Source organism: Lutjanus erythropterus, chromosome 9 (assembly GCF_056507025.1).
Source record: "Lutjanus erythropterus isolate fLutEry1 chromosome 9, fLutEry1.hap2, whole genome shotgun sequence".
In the NCBI taxonomy this organism is placed as follows: Eukaryota; Metazoa; Chordata; class Actinopteri; order Lutjaniformes; family Lutjanidae; genus Lutjanus; species Lutjanus erythropterus.
Window position 1 is genome coordinate 14,169,298 of NC_139325.1, and position 18,958 is coordinate 14,188,255.

Genomic DNA, 18,958 nt, shown 5'->3' on the forward strand with positions numbered 1-18,958 from the left:
CTTGCGTTCTCATGCTGTCGCAGTAATAGGAAAAATGAGTTCCTGGCACTGAAAATTCATGTAAACACCCCCTTAAGTCGCAACAACATCATGGAAAGTTGGCCAAAATTTTGGTACACGACTTGCCGAGCTGTTGTTTCTTTATGTCATATACACATGTGGCAGATGAAAGTAAATGCTTGGTTGTTTTAATCAATTAATGTATTGCATATCTAGTCTTTGCTAACATTTAATTTACAATATGGTATTAATTTATGGCTGTTAGTTGCAATACTTTAGTGCAGTGGTCCCCAAACTAGGGGGGCTGCGGATGTTCATGGGAGAAAGATAGAGTAAAACATTTAAATGAATATGATTTGTGTAGGAGAAATAAACGAACAAGAGTTTGCTGATACTATCGTGCTAACCCATATTTCACTAAAAATCAACTTGATTTTTTTTTTAACAGTTGCTTCCCCCTTATTATTAACAATTTGAAATAATTGTCAGGTGAGGATGGCCTGAAGTTTTTTTGGCTTCTGAAGGAGGGCATGCCAGAAAAAGGTTGTGCACCACTGCTTTAGTGGTTCTAGGTGTACTGGTGCAGCAACGAGTCTGGAACAAAATCACTGTGTGATATAAAGCTTCAGATTGTTTCAACATTCTCAGATAGCAACATCAATCTTCAATGGGATGCTAGTCTCAGCCAACCCATCACTCAGGCACTACAACAAGTACAACAACCCTGCCCTTTATAGCATCCATGTTGTTTCCACATTATGACTTAAAAGCTCATGAACACACTGAAGTCGGGAGAACGACTTCCCAACTCGGGAAATGGGACCACGTGAATGCAACATAATTACCCCAATTTCTAGCTACTACCATCATTTAAGTGTAAACTAACAAGAGAGTGTCACAACTATCAATCAAGCCCACACAGTTGTTAAAAGCCTTTAATTAGGCATAGTAAGTGAAAAGACTTGTGTGGGTGTGCAATGGGTGTGTAAGGCCTTGGAGACTGCAACATTTTCAAAACAGCATCTTAGACTGACAGCAAAAAGCTCATTACTCACAGTCATAGAGTTTAATATCATACTCACCTAACGCTCCACTGTCACTCCAGAGTGTTTGGTCTCCAATAAATGTTGAAAGCATTTGAGTACGTGGGCGGTTTGGATCATACATGGAAAATGATAATGTCCTGTACCTTGAGTGACCTTGTGTGACATGTTCAACATAACAGAAATGAAATGAACAAATAAGTAAAATAAATAAAGAAAGAAATAATGAAAATGTACATAATATGATATTGAGTGTGTGCTTTACAGAACAAAGAACAGGGTGAAAAGGAATACCAATTTAAAAATGGTGGCATAAGAGAGTGAAGAAAACAGAACAAGAATGAGGATCAGCAAAATAATGGGCTGAAACATCTTGATGGATGACAGTTAAATGAAAAGGGAGGGGGTACAGAGGGAGTGACATTGACAAGCAGTGAGTAAAGTGAACCATTAGAGAATATGATAATTACAATCATTAAAGTCAATCATATTCATGTGTTTGCATCGCCTTACAGACAGCGGCTCCTCTGCCTGTTTATCCTCCTGCTTGGGGACGTCCAGCCGGTCGATGAAGCTCTGCAACTCCTTCCTGAAGGCTTTCATCTGGGCGTTGATGCGATACAGAAGCTCATGCTCTCTGATCCTGTGGAGTAGAGGTACATATAAGAAACAGGACAAGAGAAAGTTGATCGAGGTACTAAGCTAAGATAAACACACCCGATTCAAACCCCAATATCTGTGTGGAGAAACTTAAACTTAAATGATTATTTTATTGATTTGGGTTTGAATTGGCTTTAAGGAAATAAGGTTGAGTGGAAGAGGGAAATTATGGGATTTCTAATCACTTTCATGTGTTTATTACCTGCCACCTTCCTCGTCCTCATCCAGCCTAAACAGCTCCCCATTGGTGACGTATACCCGGGCCTCAGCGATGATAGTGCTGGTGTCAGTGATAAGCCTGTCGATGGTCCGGCCCAGCCTCTCTGCCTCGATGCGGATGTCTATCATCTGTTGCCGGTCCTTCAGGCTTCTCGATAAAAAACGGCTGTCTACAGGTGAGTAAAGGGAACGCGTTGGGGTGAGGCAGCGGATGTTCCTCACCTCATCTGAGTCACTCTCCCCTCCAATAGGGCCCTCACGCTTGCGGTGTGGCGGGAGGAGACGGGGGGAGGAAGCTGAGGCTGATGGGGTGTCGTCATCCCGCCCTCCATCGCTCTCTGCATCACTATCCCGAGGGCTGCCGCGGATGCCCAGGTGGGACGCCAGGTCATAGCGCTGCATGTTGGACAGCAGCACACGGTTCTCATACTGAAGCTGCATAACTTTGCCGCTCAGTTCATTGATCTGCAGACGTGCCGCTTTCAGCTCCTCCTGGAGGGCCTCCACTTTAGCGGGGTCAGCTCCTCCTGGGGTTGGAACAATGAAAAGTGGAACACCTCTGCAAATGAGACTTTAATGTGCAGCTCCTGGAGGCTTTATGAAACACATCTTTAATCAGATACAGATTTATTAAGCTGAAATAGAACACACATCTCTTGCTCTGCAATGCAGTTGTTTAGTCTCCTGCAACAACAGCTTACTGACAGACAATGAAAAAATGAAAGACAAACAAACCTCCTCCATGTCTTGATCCAGCTTCATGGGATCCAGCCTTGTATTTCAGCTTATTGAGTTCACCTGTCACCTAAAGATCAGACTGAATGTTAATACCATGTGTACAAGTGTTGCAAGTATGAATAATTCACACATTTGAATTTCTTATAAGAGGCTTGGATAACAGACAGACTCATAAAAGACCTCAAAGTCATTGATGATACTAATAATAGCCACAAGAAAATAGGAGATACTGATAAAAATTACATCTTACATCACTGAGATTAAAGCAGCACTGTGTTGCCAACTAACATCAGAAAGCATACGTAATATATTATTTACAGTGTGTTGTCATTTTGATGGAATTTAAATTTCAACAAAGCTTCAAATAGAGGGTGGACAAAACGGTAAGCAATCCCAGACAGAGAAACTAAAGGCAAGTATTTGGGGAGGAGGATGAGATGTGGGCTGCTGGATAATCAGAGCAGACTCTTCCGGGATGATCACAGGTCAGTTGGTCCGGCTGGGTGATGCTGCACTTAATCTAATCCCTCCACTTCTTTCTCTGATATTAATAAGTGTGTTTCGGTTATGTTGTATTTCACTGTCTGATCAATGTTTGCTGGTATTTATTAAGAAATAAAAAGTCCACTGGTGACAGACTCAAGGACTTTGAATATTAGCATTAGCTTATATTTGCTAGCTACACTTCTACTACAAATCTGCTAGCAAGAGTAATCTTTTTAGCTGACAAAATCCACAGTCATCACCTAGAAATTAGAAGCCTGCTTTTATTTACTTATCTCTGAAATTGGAGACCAAGTATTTAAAAAAATATGACATTAACTAAGGTGGATGGGGCTAAGGCAGGGATCAGTTATAATATATGAAGTAGTTTGTGCTTGGATCTTGCAATAACAATGCATTGTTATTGGCCATTTACCTTTTTGTTCTCTTCTTCCACATCTGCTAAATTCCTGCGTAGAAGTTCAGCCTCATCTTCCACCAGCTGAAGCTGCTGCCTCAGCTCTGACAGGGCCTCACCCTGTTCTCTGCACTGCTGACCTCCAGTACCAGAGCTGTCCACTCCTGCTGCCGCCAGACTAGGGAAGGAGAGGTAAGAGACATTGATAGCTGTGAACTGTAAGTGTACAGACCCCTCTTTTCGATTCCATTTTTGTTCATGAAAATACTATTTTTCACAGATTACTGATTGAATCTCCTTATGGTGGGAATATAATAATTTTCCTTTCAACTATCACAATCAGTCTTGCCCTCTATTTCAACCATCAAGAATCTGATGAATGATCGCAAAGTACCTGTCCTCCCTCATGTCGTCCAATTCAGCCTTCAGCCCCCTGTTCTCCACCTCCAGCTCCACAATCTTCCTCCCCAAAATGTTCGCCTCCTCCTCCACCAGACGTAGGCGGAGTTTCAGCTCTGACTCACGGGTGGTAGGAGGCCCTCCAGCCTCACCTTTAGGCAGAGGGCTGTCCACATCCCCGTAGAAGGAGCGGTACTTTTGCAGTTCCTGCTCCAGTCGGTCCTTCTCCTTGTCAATCTTTGCCATTTTTTTCCTCATCAAGATGGCCTCCTCTTTGATGAAGGCAAGCTGGCATTTCAAATCGTCATTTTCTTCCTGTGAGGAGAGGTTGTTGCTCATTACTTTGAGTCTTCTGAGTAGTCAATTTATTTTCACAAAGTCAACATGGAAGAAAATACATTGCATATGTAGTTTTTCTCATCGTTGGTATTGTGCTTAAAAACTGACATTCGTGGGAACAGTTTCATTGCCTCTGCACAAATTGTAATTGTACTGTTTTTTTTTCTTTTCGTAATGCTACTTTCACTCATGACAAATTATGACTCTCTGGTGTCTAGTACAGCATATTATGTTTTATTTTAATTTGGAAGGCGCATTGAAAAACATCCTCATTATTAAACATCTCCACTGAAGTTTATACCTTTATAATCTAATAATATAAAAGCTGACTCACCTCAAGCGGAGTCTGTGGAGCTTTTCTCTCTGCTTTCTGTCCATCCTTACTTCCTTTTCTCTTCAGTGAGAGCTGCAGGGAAACAGTGGTTACATCATCATCAGATCACTGTTTTCTTACTGAAGGCAGTGATATCATCCAAATTTATGGAACACTGAAGGCTCAGTAATGGAAAAACAGGACGGCTTACAGTCGCTCTCAAGAACGTTTCTGGTAAAATATTCAAAATCAAATCACAGAGTGCTCAGTGCAAGTGTGATTTTATAGTGTGGAAGTGCAAAACAAGCCCAAAAAGAACATTAGCTATTTCTTTTATCATGTTTATGAGTATCTCACAAATCTTCAGAAAAATATGCTTTCAAATTCAAAGTCAACCTTGCCAACCTATCATCCTATTTCTTAAAGGGGCAATGTGTAAAATATGGTCACCTGTCAAAGTGGAAAGACAAACTGAGACATTTTTGTGTGTTTTTTTCTTGTTTCTGTCAAGTTTGAAGTGTGTTTTATGAACAAGCTCGTCTTAGTTTAGTTAAAGAGTGAAACTTGAATTCAGAAGGTGTACGGTTTATTACAGAGTATAAGTGTAAGAATATTTCCTTTCATGGCATTTTGTGACACATTATGTGTTTATTTTGTTTATTTATTAGACAATAAAAGCCAAGAGAGTTTTTGAAAGCAAATTCACCGATTGCATACATCTCCCAGCTGAAAGTCCAAGGGGATCAAACTATCACCTCTTGAGGCACAAAGTGACATTACTATACCAGAGGGGATGGGACTAGCTGGTTAGTATGCTAACTTCACTTTATTTGGATATATCTGCAAGACAATACAAAGACATCTCTGACATAAGATCAATATTCTTGCTTGTTCATATTCTGGCCATATCTTACACATTCCACCTCTAATATCTTCAACCTGGCCTTTAATATGGTCCAGGCCATTGTTTTCATTGCACATTCATAAGCACACACGGAGTAGGCAAAATAAACACCAAACACACTCCCATCAGTCCCCTCACCTCTTTGGCTTTCTCCAGCTCATTCTGCAGAGCCTGCTTGGTGACCTCCACCTCTATCAGCTGCTGCCTCAGCTTCTCATTCTCATCCTCCGTCTTCATCCTCTTCTCCTCCACATTCTCCAGCTCATGATGCAAGCGCACTGACACATCCTTTGCCACCTGGGAGATGGACCCAAGACAGAAGAGACAGAGACAGAAGGAAAAAAGAAGCTGTTATGAATCATGAATATGATAGAATATAATCGAATGATGCTCAACTCGCCACATATTCACTTGGGGGGACTTACCCTTGGGCTAAGGTCAGCAATTGCCTTTAGCCCCAAGCTACCAAGAGAACCATAAAATACCTCATAAACTTAGTCAGTTTTTTTTACTTTTCACTAATTGATTTTGTCCTTCTATAAATCCATGTATGAGAATGGTATCTGAATGCTTAACCCCCACCCCCACCCCTTACTTGGACTTGGATGATCCAGGAAGACAGTAGCCAACCTGTGTGAACAAATGGCTCAGCATGGTGTACAGACAGTTGAAAAATAAAGTGAACCTACCCCAGCAGTGCTGAAAAAAAGGGGGAGTCCTAAGGGAGGATACTGAAAGATAATGCCCACTCCAGCCACACCCTGTTCACCCTGCTGCCTTCTGGCAAGAGGTACAGAAGTATCTGTTCCTGTAGCACCAGATGTCAGAAAAGCATTGCTCCTGAGGATGAATTCACATCCTCTATAAATAAAAACAAATTTTTAAAACTCATTATTTATTCAAGGATTGAAAAGGGGGGAGAAGTGGGGGGTGTGGAGGGCCCTATGCCTGTGTTTGCCATAGGCCCCAAAATAATTAAATCTGCCCCTGGACTCACTTTGAGGTCTTGCTCCAGACTCCTGAGCAGCTCTCCATCCACCTGCCCACTCTCTGCGAACCGCAGCCTCTTCCTCTCTGCCTTCTTCAGGCGGTACTGAAGGATCCGACAGTTCTTATTGGCTCTCTCCAGCTCTCTGCGCATGTCCTGCAGCTGGCAGGCGTCTTCCTCATAGAAGGTGTCCCGCATCTCATCCATCTCTGCCCGCATCTCTTCGATTTCAGTCTACAGCATGGAGGAAAAATAAAAATGCGTCATAAAGTAATTAAATCAGGGCCTTAGTCAGGGCCTTTTGATAACACGTTTTTCAAAACAAAAGCATGCAGCTACGTGGTGCAGTTATTATGTAGCCTCTAGGTAATTACAACAGGTGCAACCATTGCGCACACTATCACTGATACATGATTTTATGATGGCAGGGTATTAATGTTACCAAATTACCCTGAGATCGTCGTTTTCATCCTCCAGCCTCTCTATCTCCTCTTGCAGTCTCTGGTCTGGCTGAGGAGCCGGCTGAGGACTGTCGGGCTCGGGGGACAGCTCCGGCTCTGAGGCCGGCGGTGATGCTGATTTTGTCTGCATCTTTGTCCCTTTCTTCCCCAGGCTCTTATTCAAGTGAAACTGTATCAGCTCGGACTGTAAGCATCCCTCCTTCCAAAAGCCGGGTCCGCAGCCCACCGTGCCTTTAGAGCTCTTCTTGCTGCTGCTGCTCGTCGCCGCGGCGGTGGCCTCCCCTCCTCCTCCTCCTCCTCGCGGGTTTTTGCTCCTCAGTTTGGGGGATTTGGACGCGCAGGGCTGGTCGGAGACGACGCGGTTGGAGGAGGCATCAGAAGCGAGGCGGGGGGAGTCCTCTGTTCTGTCTGCTCTGCTCAGCGTCGGGCTTTCAGCACCAGCAGCCTGGACAGCAGCAGCCGCGCCTCTGACGGTGGCAGGAGCGCCTCCGGCCTGCCGCTCCCTGCCCGCTGTGGAGACGGGAGAATGACCTCGGCTGCTTCTTCCTCCACCTCCTCCTCCTCCTCCTCCTCCTCCCCCTCCTTGCTTTGACGCGATGGGCTTTGACGAGTTGCTGCCCTTCTGTGTAGCTTTAGATCCGCTGTCTTTGAGCCCGGCCGGAGACGACGAGCGCTGCTGCTGCTGCTTGCGGCTGCTATTGTCTGGCTGCCGAGGCGAGTCGGCAGAGGATGGGTTCATCATGGTGTCAGAGGCTCAGCTCATCCTCAACTACATCCATCACCACCACCAGTAGTCCTGCAGCTGGAAAACAATTGACTTTACACACCTATAAAAACTACACAGGATGGACAGGATCTAATAAGAAATTTGTATCCTCTACAGGTCGACTAAGTAACAAACTTGGACTATACTAAAAAGGAATGTGATTTTTATAAGTAAAACAGGTGCATCGGGCCGCACCTTTTAGATTAGTTCTTTTTTTTTTTTCACATAACCGAGGCTAATTAGGGTCCTGTCTGTGGCAGGCGCCCAGAGACAGGTTGGTTTGTATACGTGACCACCAGTGATTATGCAGTCGGCCATTAATCAGCCTCAGTTTGATGAGATGTGTGAGATCAGCTGCAGATCAGGCAATTACAGACAATCATTTGCGTCATGTGCTCAGCCGAAAGGGCAATGGGCGAGAGAGCAAAGAGAAGAAGGCAATGTCACTGGCTATTAAAGCTGGAGTAGCAGCCATCCAGTTAAACCGGATTCAGCCTCAGTTTGATAGAAATAGGGTTCTGAATGGAATCTGAGCAGATCCCAAAAGAAACAAAGGATGCTCCAGCTTCCTGACACTATCTGAGCCACATCCAGGCTTAAAAGAGTAATGAGAGAGCCGTTTCCTGTCAGCCATCATCTTACTCCTCACATCCAATATTAACGATGACTCAGTACTCAAATGGATGGAAGATGATCCATAAAAGTGTTAAAGGAAAAAGAAGCAACGTTTCTTTTATCTAGTCCACAGTTGGAACACTTTGTGCATTTTCTCTCTTTTGTCTCTGCTTTTAAAAGCAACAAACATCGACTGCTTGCCACACACTCCCACACAGTCCCTGACTCTGCTGATTAAATTAAGAATATTAGGTTGAAAAAAGGCTGAAAAAAAGCAAAGCTCTGAGTGTTTTCTACATAAACAACTAGAAGCAGCAACAGTAAATCAAGCCACCTTGGAGGCCTGAACGTAATGTGGAGCACAGTCAGACATTTGCCCTTCATACAGGTTACTGTTGCCTCATTCATCTCAAACACGCCTCTGTGCTCAAAGACAAAAGATTACCACGTGAAAAACATGCAGCTCCAGTTGAATTTCTTACCTTTTCTGGCTGTTTTTGTCGGATGCTGGAGGGTAGTGGTGATGGGGAGGCAGAAGGGATGCTGACTCGAGCGCCTCCCCGACCACCAAGCAACCTGTTTCAATATTCATGACATTACATCATCGCTGGGAGGGCCAGCTGAGGCTGCACGGAATGAGCTGCACGCAGTAGGCTGCTCTCATTGGAAAAAGACAGACTCCTCTCTCTCTGTGCATCTCTCTCGCGCTCAACAGTGATTGGATGGAGCCACTTGCAACTATACACTCACCTTGTGTTCAGACATTTAAATTGACCTTGGGTATATGGATTTGGCTTGACCACTAGAGAGAAGTCCTCTAAAAGTTTAGGACTTTTTTTTCTCCAAGGGTATAACAATGCACTTTTTGCCAGGGGGACAATATGGCTTTGGACACTATTCAACAGCTGCCATTGAATAAGAGCAAGTACAGCATATTTATTCAGATATTAAGATTTTCAACACATATAGGAGCCTGAATGTCACAAAAATTCAAAGCATGATAACGTCATGATAAAAAGTCCATGATACAATATTAATCACAGTATTAAAAAACAAAGAAGAAGGATGACATGAAGAAAACGTCCTTTATCAAATAATAAATCTGATGTGTACAGCATTTTTGTTCATATAAAATTTGTTTTTCCTTATAATTTAAAGTACACCTGATTTTCCTTTTTTAGAGGGAAATGCTGCACTTTTCATGTGGATATACAATCAGCATTGATGGTAAATGTATTCAACTGAATTGTGATATTGACCAAGAAAGCTGTGTTCTCATGTTGCGGAGCCGTGTAGTAGTGCCTATATATACCAAGATGCATTGTGTGTACATCACCTTCCTAGCCTATTGGTATTGGTTTATTGGCCAGAACATAGTTACGTGACAAAAATATTCAACATGCCCCCCGAGCTGACTTCCTTAACACCAACTGCTTCACTGTGACATCACTGAATGCAGGAAGAACAACAGATTTTGCCACAGAAGAACTCACCACTGGTGGATTTATTGCTTCAAACTGACTATATTTACCATCAACACAGACCAGACGTCCATATGAAAAGAGCTGAATTTTCCCTTTAATGATATAGAATAAAAGTAGTCAACCATTTCTTTAGAATGTGCCAAAAATTGGCATGAATTGTCTTTGGTGATTAATGTTTGAAAGACAAAAACAATGCAGCAGTTGAAGTTCTTTTATGAAATAAAATAATAAAATAGAATAACTAACCATGTAATATCACAGTAGATATTGTCACAGTGCGCTATAGTATTGAGTTTTTTTTATTGCGATATTGCAACATTCAATATGTTATTAGATCCCTGCTGTCTCACTTTTTTGAATTTTGCAATAACGCATCTGCTTACTGTAAGTTTTTCTTCTTGTCCTCTTCAAAGCACACAGCAAAGTTCTTCAGATTAAAAACATATGTAAAAGTCTGTTTTGCCAGTATTTCAACATTTATATGAATTTGCTTCAGTGATCAGATTCATGGCATCCATCTGAGACTTAGATTTCAGTGAAAATGTTCCATCATAGGAGGATTTATTTACAGCCCCAATGGCTGTTTCAAAACATTCAAAAGCGTATTACTTTCTATATTATTGTTTCTTGGCAGTTGCCTTCTCATCTCTCTCAAAACTGAAGCTGTTGCACAACATTTTTCCACGAATGCCCAGGAATCATTCATCAAAGTATTTAGTGTTTGGAGAGAGGAGAACAGGCTCTAGTTAATGTTGTCAGGGAATAAATAAGCTACTTAATTTGGAGTTCAGCCCACCATTCATTTTTCCCGACAATTTATTTGAATCTGTGTTGTACAAGAATGGAAACATGAAATTAGAGTGGATTTCATTTAAAAACAGGTTCATGTGTTTTTCCAAAGGAAATGGTTGCTGAACAGAACCCTGTACTGTTTGAAAACAGGCTCAACTCTTGTGAGTTTCTCATCAACTCAAGACATCTTCACTTTGAATAAATCACATTACAGTGGGCCAGACCCATCTCACCAGTCATTTGTAGCTTTTAATTCTTGGACCTGTGCCGACAAGATAAGCACACACACATCTGCAATGGCTCATGGCTGTTTAAAGATACATTGCAGAGGAGGCAGACTGGTGTTACGTGTATCGTCCCCGTGCGGGTAAAATAACAAATAAGTTTGCAGGAAGTGCCAGGGATCGACTTGGATTGGAAGCTGGGATTCGCTCTGCTCTGAAAGTTTTATGGCAAGCAGTTTAGATTCTGTCAAGGCTTCAGTAACCACAGCTCTTATAGCCTCCTACTGTCTCTCTGTGTAATCCATTTGTGCCTGTCACTGCAGGCTTTTACAACACTATGTCTTGATCCCTTCGGAAGCAAGACTGCTCTCTATTGTAATCACACTTTAATTGCCAGACAAGACGAGGGCCAATCAACCAGCTTTGGGCTACAGTGATGATCCATTTTCTCTGAATAGGATAACAGATGTTTGGGGTCTTGCACTCCCTTTCACAGTGACACACACACACACACACACATTCACCACATCCCCCACCTTTCCTCTCCTTCTGCCCCAGGACTATTCAATCATTTCCTTGCATTAAAGTGACAGATGTCTGCATCATGGAGGCTCCCATGTGCCAGACAAGATTACTGATTCTGCTTTGTCTCAAGTAAAACAAAAGGAGGCGATGTTTGGCTCAGAATGTGTCATTTCATGCTCTGAGAAGACACCAGTCTCTTTAATATGAAGGAAATGTTGAATCCTCATATTGTGTATCTCTTTTAAATTTAATCTATCAGTTTGAATTAAAACATATTTCAGTATGAATCTGTTTGAATGAGAAATACGAATTGATTTTAATACTGGATTAAATCACCTTATGTCTTTCTGTGAAAATACTTTACCTTAAACACGAAACATATAAAGTCTGCCACTAGGGGTCTCTCCCCCATTAAAACAATAACATAAGACGTACTTTGATGACATCCAAAGTAGCATGGGATCATGGGAGCTGTTGTCTTCATTGTTAAATAACCAGATTAAAATCTAAGGAAGTTTCCTCATTCACTGATATATCTGATGTATCCTGTGTTTTCATGGAGGTTATAGCAAAGAGCAGCTAATAGGAAACACATCGCTACCTTGCATAAATTATGAGTTTCTCTGAATTTAGCCATTGTTCAAAACATTTGGGATAAGAAGAAATGCTGTTTAAGACTTGACATGAGACTAAATGACTACTTAAGATGGACACTTTCTCCGGCCATAATGAGACACCTCACTCGCTCACTTTTTTTGTGTCCATCTTCTTCAGTAGTAGATTTATTTCTTTTTTTCTCTTCTCAGTCCTTCGTCCCACACATTTAGTGGTGAGGGTGCAGCATCAGCTGAGAGAGAGAGGCACTGATGAATCTAAAAATATCACCCTCATTCATTTCACACTCCCAAGTTTCTCTCTCATTCTCACTTTCTCTATTATTCACAAACACCCTTACCCCGGGTGGATCATCACAGTGTGTAAATGGGGATCCCTGGCAGTGAACTTGTCACTGTTTATACATTATAACCTGCCGTGTCTTGTTGTCATGCTGGGTTTCATATTTTTTCAGTTGCAAATGCAGTGTATATTAGTGTTGTTTAAAATGGCCACATATAAGATTTGTGCATCAATTAATCCATTCCACATGAGGTTTGGTACATTAGCATCTTTGCCATATTAAATGTTCCCAGTGGGGAGGGGGCTTCTATGCCTTTAATGTGACAGGACAGCCAAAGATTTTGGGGGTGGGGGCTCTCAGCATAGGGCTGTAGGCAGGAGTTGAATAGGTATAATTTGTTTGTAGTGCACATTCACGCACATGCATACACAAGAGCACACAAGAACACAACATAAGTCCTGCCTCAGCTGTCTGTGGCAGGAAGATGCCAAATAATGTAGTAATGTTGCTACAAAAGGCCATGAAGAAGAAAATTGCTACAAAACTAAACATAAAGAATTCAAAACTCTTGAAAAAGTAAATGCATTCAGTATGTTTATTATATACGGATGTGTTTACAAAAAACTCCACTGGGTGCCTTTAAAAGTGACTGTGATAAAGAGGGCTGACAGCCATAAATGAATTTTTCATTGAGTGAAAAAATGTGTAAACAAGTTCTTTCCGCAAAAGAAAAAACAACAACTGGGAGAACAAATCACCGAAGAGAACTCGTATCCAGACATTTCCATTCCTTCATTAATCAGCATTCCTAAAATAACGTGACTGAGGTAATGAGAAATCATGGGTCTCTAAGATATTCTTACAGCTAAGCAGTGGAGGGCTTTGTGTGCCTTTTTAGTGCAATACATTTCTCTCATGAGGCATAAAAACACACTTGTCTCCGGTCTCAGATGTTGTGCTCCAGATATCAACTGAGCTTCTGACAGGCAGGAAAATTGTTAGTTTGCTGTGAAATCCACCTGGGATTTCACTGAAGGAGGCACTTCTTCACAGATACAGACACACATTCAAACTGACATGTAGAAATGCTGATGTAGTCGTCTGAATCCTCTCTGTACTGTATATTGCCATACAAAAACATGTACAGTACAGATGTATATACACGTTCTGTATTTCGAGCTGTGGCTTTGTATTTAGCAGTGTGGGAGACCAGGGAGGATTGTAACACCGGGTTAGCTGTAACAGTACCAGTTTCACCAATCAGAAGGACATCAGCGTTGATTTTGACCAAAGAAAATATGTTGCACTTGAAGTAAGTGTGTGAAACTTCACTAAAATAGAGCCAAGATGAGCGTTTTAACCAACAAGTGACATGTAGCTCACCCTGGTTGCTGACACACAGATCAGGTTAGGACATCCTCACTGAAAAAAAATGAAACAACTGCTTGCTCGTTCATTTGCATCACTTCCAGTTAGTAAGCAGTGTGATGCTAAAACAGTGTTAAAAGTGTTGCTCCCATGCCCGGTCTCCCCTCCTTATGTTCTGTTTGTGTGATGTGTGGGAAAATAGTCATTTTGTTTTTATTCAAGACCAACATTTGAATAAAAGCATTAGACTGACTGACATGAAATTGAAAAGCCACACATTAATGAGATTACGCTAATGAGACAGAAAACTGACACACAACACATGAATTGGCATACTGTACTTACACTAAACAAGCCAAATCTGTTTTTGTGTCCTTTAAAGATGTGTAATGGCTTACTGTTTAAAAAGCACTGCAGGGCATTGGAGTGCCAATATAAAATCTTTATTCGTCAACCAGAAGAGACTGGAGGAAAGGGCTGAAACAGTTGGAAGGATACGGGGCGACCATCTAAGGGCAAAGTTTCTGATGAGGTTATAAATGGTTTTCTGTTACTGAGTTGTGAAATGATTGCTGCGAGCTGAAGAATAACACAAATCTCATCCATGTAATACCCCTCAGCTGGTGGAGGCCTCCCACTCATAAACTCTGCAGGAGGGGGGCTGCACACACATACAAATGTGTTTCTCAATCCTCTCTACCTATTACACAAGCGCACACACACACACACACACACACACATATGAAACCTCCACTCAATAATCCACCCACTCTCTCTCTGTGTGTCTCTCTCTCACACACACACACATACAATAAAACTGTTTAATAGTTTATTGCGCTGTTTTCCCACATATACCCAGCTGATTCAAAAAGAAGCAGGAGGAGGGGATACAGTGGGTGGGGGTGGGAGGTCTTGGGGAGGATGAGGGGGGTCAGATAGCAGCTGTGTACAGTTACCATGGAAACCTTTGTCTAACTTGTGAATTCAACAGGGATGAGTAGCGTTATAAATTCAATTTTAAGATGTTTTTCTCTTTTTGTTTACAAGAACATGTTGCCAGAGCTTTTTCTTTAGCACAGTTATTTTATTTTTTTTAAAGTGTATCATACAAGCAACATATGACTCAAAATGTGGCAGACATGACCCCACCCTATATTTGAACCACACCTCTAGACTGCTCTATGTTTTGATGCTTATTTGCTATACTCTGGTAGGGGTAGGGGACTTTTAAAATTTAATGTTGATAATTTCAACTGGCAAACAGACATACTGCAGATGGTGAAGAGAAAAGGTGAAACTGCACTGCAGCAATACAGAAATTTCACACCAGGATTCAGTCATTGCTGAATGGTTTGGGAAAACCTATGACAACAATTTTACAAATTAAAGTCATGTTCTTTATTTTGACTTCAACAGTGGTAGAAGAAGCATTCAGGTTCATTGCCTAAGTAAGAATATCTATACGATGTTAGTACAAATATTCCATTACAAGTCAAAGTCACTATTTAAATGAGAGTGTTTTTGGATACATGTACATGTACATGTACAAATGTTGATTTCTTTAATTTCTTTCTTTCTTTCTTTCTTTTTTTTAATAAAAATGTTTTTGTATCACTATCCTTCTGATTCACAATGCAGGATGCTGTAAATAACCACATTGGCTATTCCAGCCTGGGTGCTAACAGCATTGTCAGCTCACACCCAGATGATAAAAGCATCAGTCATAAAAAATAATGATTTGTGGTTATCAAAAACAACATTTAATGTATACCTGAAATGAGAAGGGGTTTGGGTAGCTTGTGCATCAAAGGGTTAACATTAAAACACTGTTTTAATGTTGCAGTTGGTCGAGGTGGAGAATATTTTAATTTCTTCATATGTATTGGGTAGTTTAATCTGTGACAATACATAATATCTTCTGTTTGTCTGTGAAACCTTGAACCTCCAGGTATCTCCAGCTGTCCAATAAATGTTGTGGAGTAAAAAGTAAAATATTTCAAATGTGGTGGAAGAGAGGAGAAAGGAGCAGAAAGGAAATACTCAAGTAAAGATGTACTTAAGTACTGCACTTTACTTTCCAACACTGGATTTCAACCAATTTTACAGATAACAAAATATTAGCATGTTAAGATTAACTCACACTTGGGGCTGTCCGAGTGAAATGACTTTTGATAATTCACCAAACTGATAACCACAAATTGAAGCTGATAATTCACAGATCTCCATTAAAAGTTTAGAGCTTACGTTGTTTTCCTCAAGTTCTTCATCTGGAGGTGAACTCATTTACGTTATTACAGTGGACAGCTCAAAATGTGGGGAACATAGTGCATATTCTGTTCAGCAGACCTATTGAACACATTTTTCCTCTTTCATGAGGCTGCCTGCAAAGCAAGCTGGTATGTATGTGATATGATAAATAAAAGTGAGGTACATATGTTTGTGCTACTCTGATACATCTCAACCATGGACTGTATGATCTGAACCCATATGTCACTGGTTACATAAAGCACATATGTGCTGTGATTGGCTACAACAGGATTACACCTGCTCCACACCTGCCATTCACTAAGTCAAGCCTCATGTTGCACTCTATGCACTCAAACTATGTTGAAACAGCAAAATCAAGGCAGAGTCATTTCTCTCACTGACTCAAACAAGATGAAAATAACAGAAGTCTGATCTATGGTAGGTCTATCACAGAAATTTGCCTGACTGAGGTGCATAATGCTCTGTTAGTGAAAATGCAATACAGATCTGATTTGTGATGATTCAAACTGAATACTGTTTTCATGTATGACAAATAGGGATATGGACCTCTAATAAGCACCTCATGTCTGTTTACAACTGTTGTTGAGGATATTATAAACTGTCCTACTATTCTGGTTGTCTTTCCATCTTGTTTTTCTTACATCTGTGAAATGGATCTGTCAGAAAAAAACACTGCACGTTTTTAGATGCAACTTTGTGCACTTCTGTATTAAGCCTTGTGACCATAACCTTCCTACTGTTTTGTATGAAGTGACTGCTGTCTGGTGTTCAATGTAATGATACCATTAATTGTGTGACTATTCAGTGTCATAACACATCTAAATAAGAATTATGTGTAGCTATTAATTTACTAAGAATTCTGTTTGGCCTACAAAGCTCCTGTGAATTTTCTTTTTTGGCCCACTTGCTATTGAAGTTGTACACTAACTTACTGTAATGTAACCATAGTGCCCTCTAGTGAGGGAAACCTACTCTGCACATCTGTTACCAACATCTTTTCACAATAGCTGTACCACGCAAAGTACTGATGTCAAAACATTGCCACAAAGTATGAAAGATAATATCCTTTTTAAAGGGACAGTTCACTCCAAAATCAAAAATACATATATTTCCTCTTTCATGTAGGTCAGTTTATCCATCTAGATTGTTTTGGTTTGCAGAGTTTTGGAAATAGGGCAAGAGATGAGCTAGAGGCTGATGCTTGTGACAGCACAAGCTGAAAACATGAATGACAACCTCCTCGGCTGAGCTGTGAGCTACTCATCCATGAGTAGATGCATGCCTCCTTCCACATGATGATACAATTGGCAGGTGTAGTACAGTGGAAAGAAAATAGTTCCTATATGAGGCTGCTCACAACAAGTTCTCTGGATTATCTTGAGAAACTGGGTCATAAAGACCACAATCCATTATATTAGACAGATGGCAGACATCTCTTTGGCAGGTATCTCCAAAACTTGGCCAGGCCAGAGAAAAATAGGTATTTTTGATTTTGTGATAAACACCCTTTAAAGACCCATGATAATTATTACATTATGAACCAGACACTTAAATAAAGTTGCAAACGATTTGTAGAGGCATTCAGTTTAATTCAATTTGAAGAGAGTTCAAAGTTATGATAGTTAAAAAAAAAAACAAAAAAAAAAACACAGAAGCAATGTAGACGTATAACTGTCCAAGCTAATAAGCTGGGAACATTCCCAAATGCGCAGTGTACAAAATATCACAATGTAATATGTACAACACAAAAAGAACACAAATACACAGACAAGCACTCTCAACTAGATGGAAACTGGTATTTACATGAAAATAAATAGAAAGAATCAATAAATAACATCAAAATGCATTGGTTGGTGAATGAGATAAAGCTGCATTTGCTGATATAGAGCCCACGGCTGATTTATACTCTATATACTACAGGCAGAGCAAAGGTATTCTTCATAGTGGTATAATAACATACACAGTCACTATAGAGGTTCACCAGCTCTTCTTGTATATAAATCATAATCTTTATCTTTTTAAACCCAAATTTTTCCCCTGATAAATTTACATTCAAGCCAGCTCAGGACACGGACTAAGCCTGAAAACGTAGACACAAAAAGATTTTTGATTGATATGGGAAGAAAATGGTGCTTAAGGTAGGCTTAGTTAACTTGATAAAAATGGGCTGTTAGCTGGTTCTGAACCCAGAACGCCGCTGCCTCTTTGTTCGGCACACAACATTTTCACCAGCGTGTAAGACAAACGACGACATCAGAGAGGATATAATATAAAAAGACGGGTAAACATCTGCAAAGACGAAATTCCACCAGCTTCTGTGTCAAAACGGGGAACATTGAGATAACCATCAGTTCTCTGGATAATATTCATCACATTTCATTGCATTACATACAAGTAGGGACATATAAAACCTCTCATGGTTGTATACAGATATAGAAAATCTAATTTTAACCATCTGTGAGCTGCAGTTGATGATTATTCCATCATAAACCTGCGATGGAACAATCCCATCCAAGTCTCAAAGGGTTAGAAATCTATTTATTTCTATTTCTATGTACATCTCACCTCTGGACATTGATTTATTTTCCTTCTTTAGAACTGTGCGCTAATGGATGAAAGCTCAAAAGTGAGTCCACAACTTGAAATAAATAAGAATAAATAATTCAACTCCATGTTCACAAATAAGTGGATAACTGCAAAGTGTAAAACAAAAAAAGTTAAGTAAACTCACAATTTCAATGCAGCTGTCTTCACAAAATTTGTGAGTTTTCAGTCAAATTTAAACTTATTTTGAAATACACTTCTTTTTGGAAACAAGAAAAAATGTCATTTAAAAATTGTTGAGTAAACTCAATAAAGTGAGGGTGAATAATGGATAATAATTTAATATTTGATAGTTAGAAATCAGGTTCACAGTCAACTGTGATCATTTTTTAAATAACAATTTTTTTTTTCTGTTTCAAAAACTCAGAGATTCAAGTTTTATAAGAGGAAAAGTAAACAATTTCAACAAAAGATGAGAAGTTTTAACTTTAAAAAAAAATTTTTTTCTT

The 18,958-nt window shown here is 40.4% G+C and overlaps 1 protein-coding gene across 1 annotated transcript; it reads right to left on the reverse strand.

Moving 5' to 3' along the window:
* Nucleotides 1-1,086: 1,086 nt before the first annotated feature.
* mtcl3 (MTCL family member 3) lies at nt 1,087-8,970 on the reverse strand. Its single transcript, XM_084726231.1, has 11 exons — nt 8,829-8,970; nt 6,955-7,767; nt 6,514-6,738; nt 5,655-5,813; nt 4,634-4,705; nt 3,956-4,275; nt 3,580-3,739; nt 2,658-2,727; nt 1,906-2,449; nt 1,557-1,686; nt 1,087-1,415 (listed from the first exon to the last, which is right to left on the reverse strand). Exons 2-11 carry the CDS (start codon nt 7,705-7,707, stop codon nt 1,305-1,307), a joined length of 2,544 nt encoding a protein of 847 aa, XP_084582357.1. The 5' UTR covers nt 7,708-7,767; nt 8,829-8,970; the 3' UTR covers nt 1,087-1,304.
* Nucleotides 8,971-18,958: the final 9,988 nt, after the last annotated feature.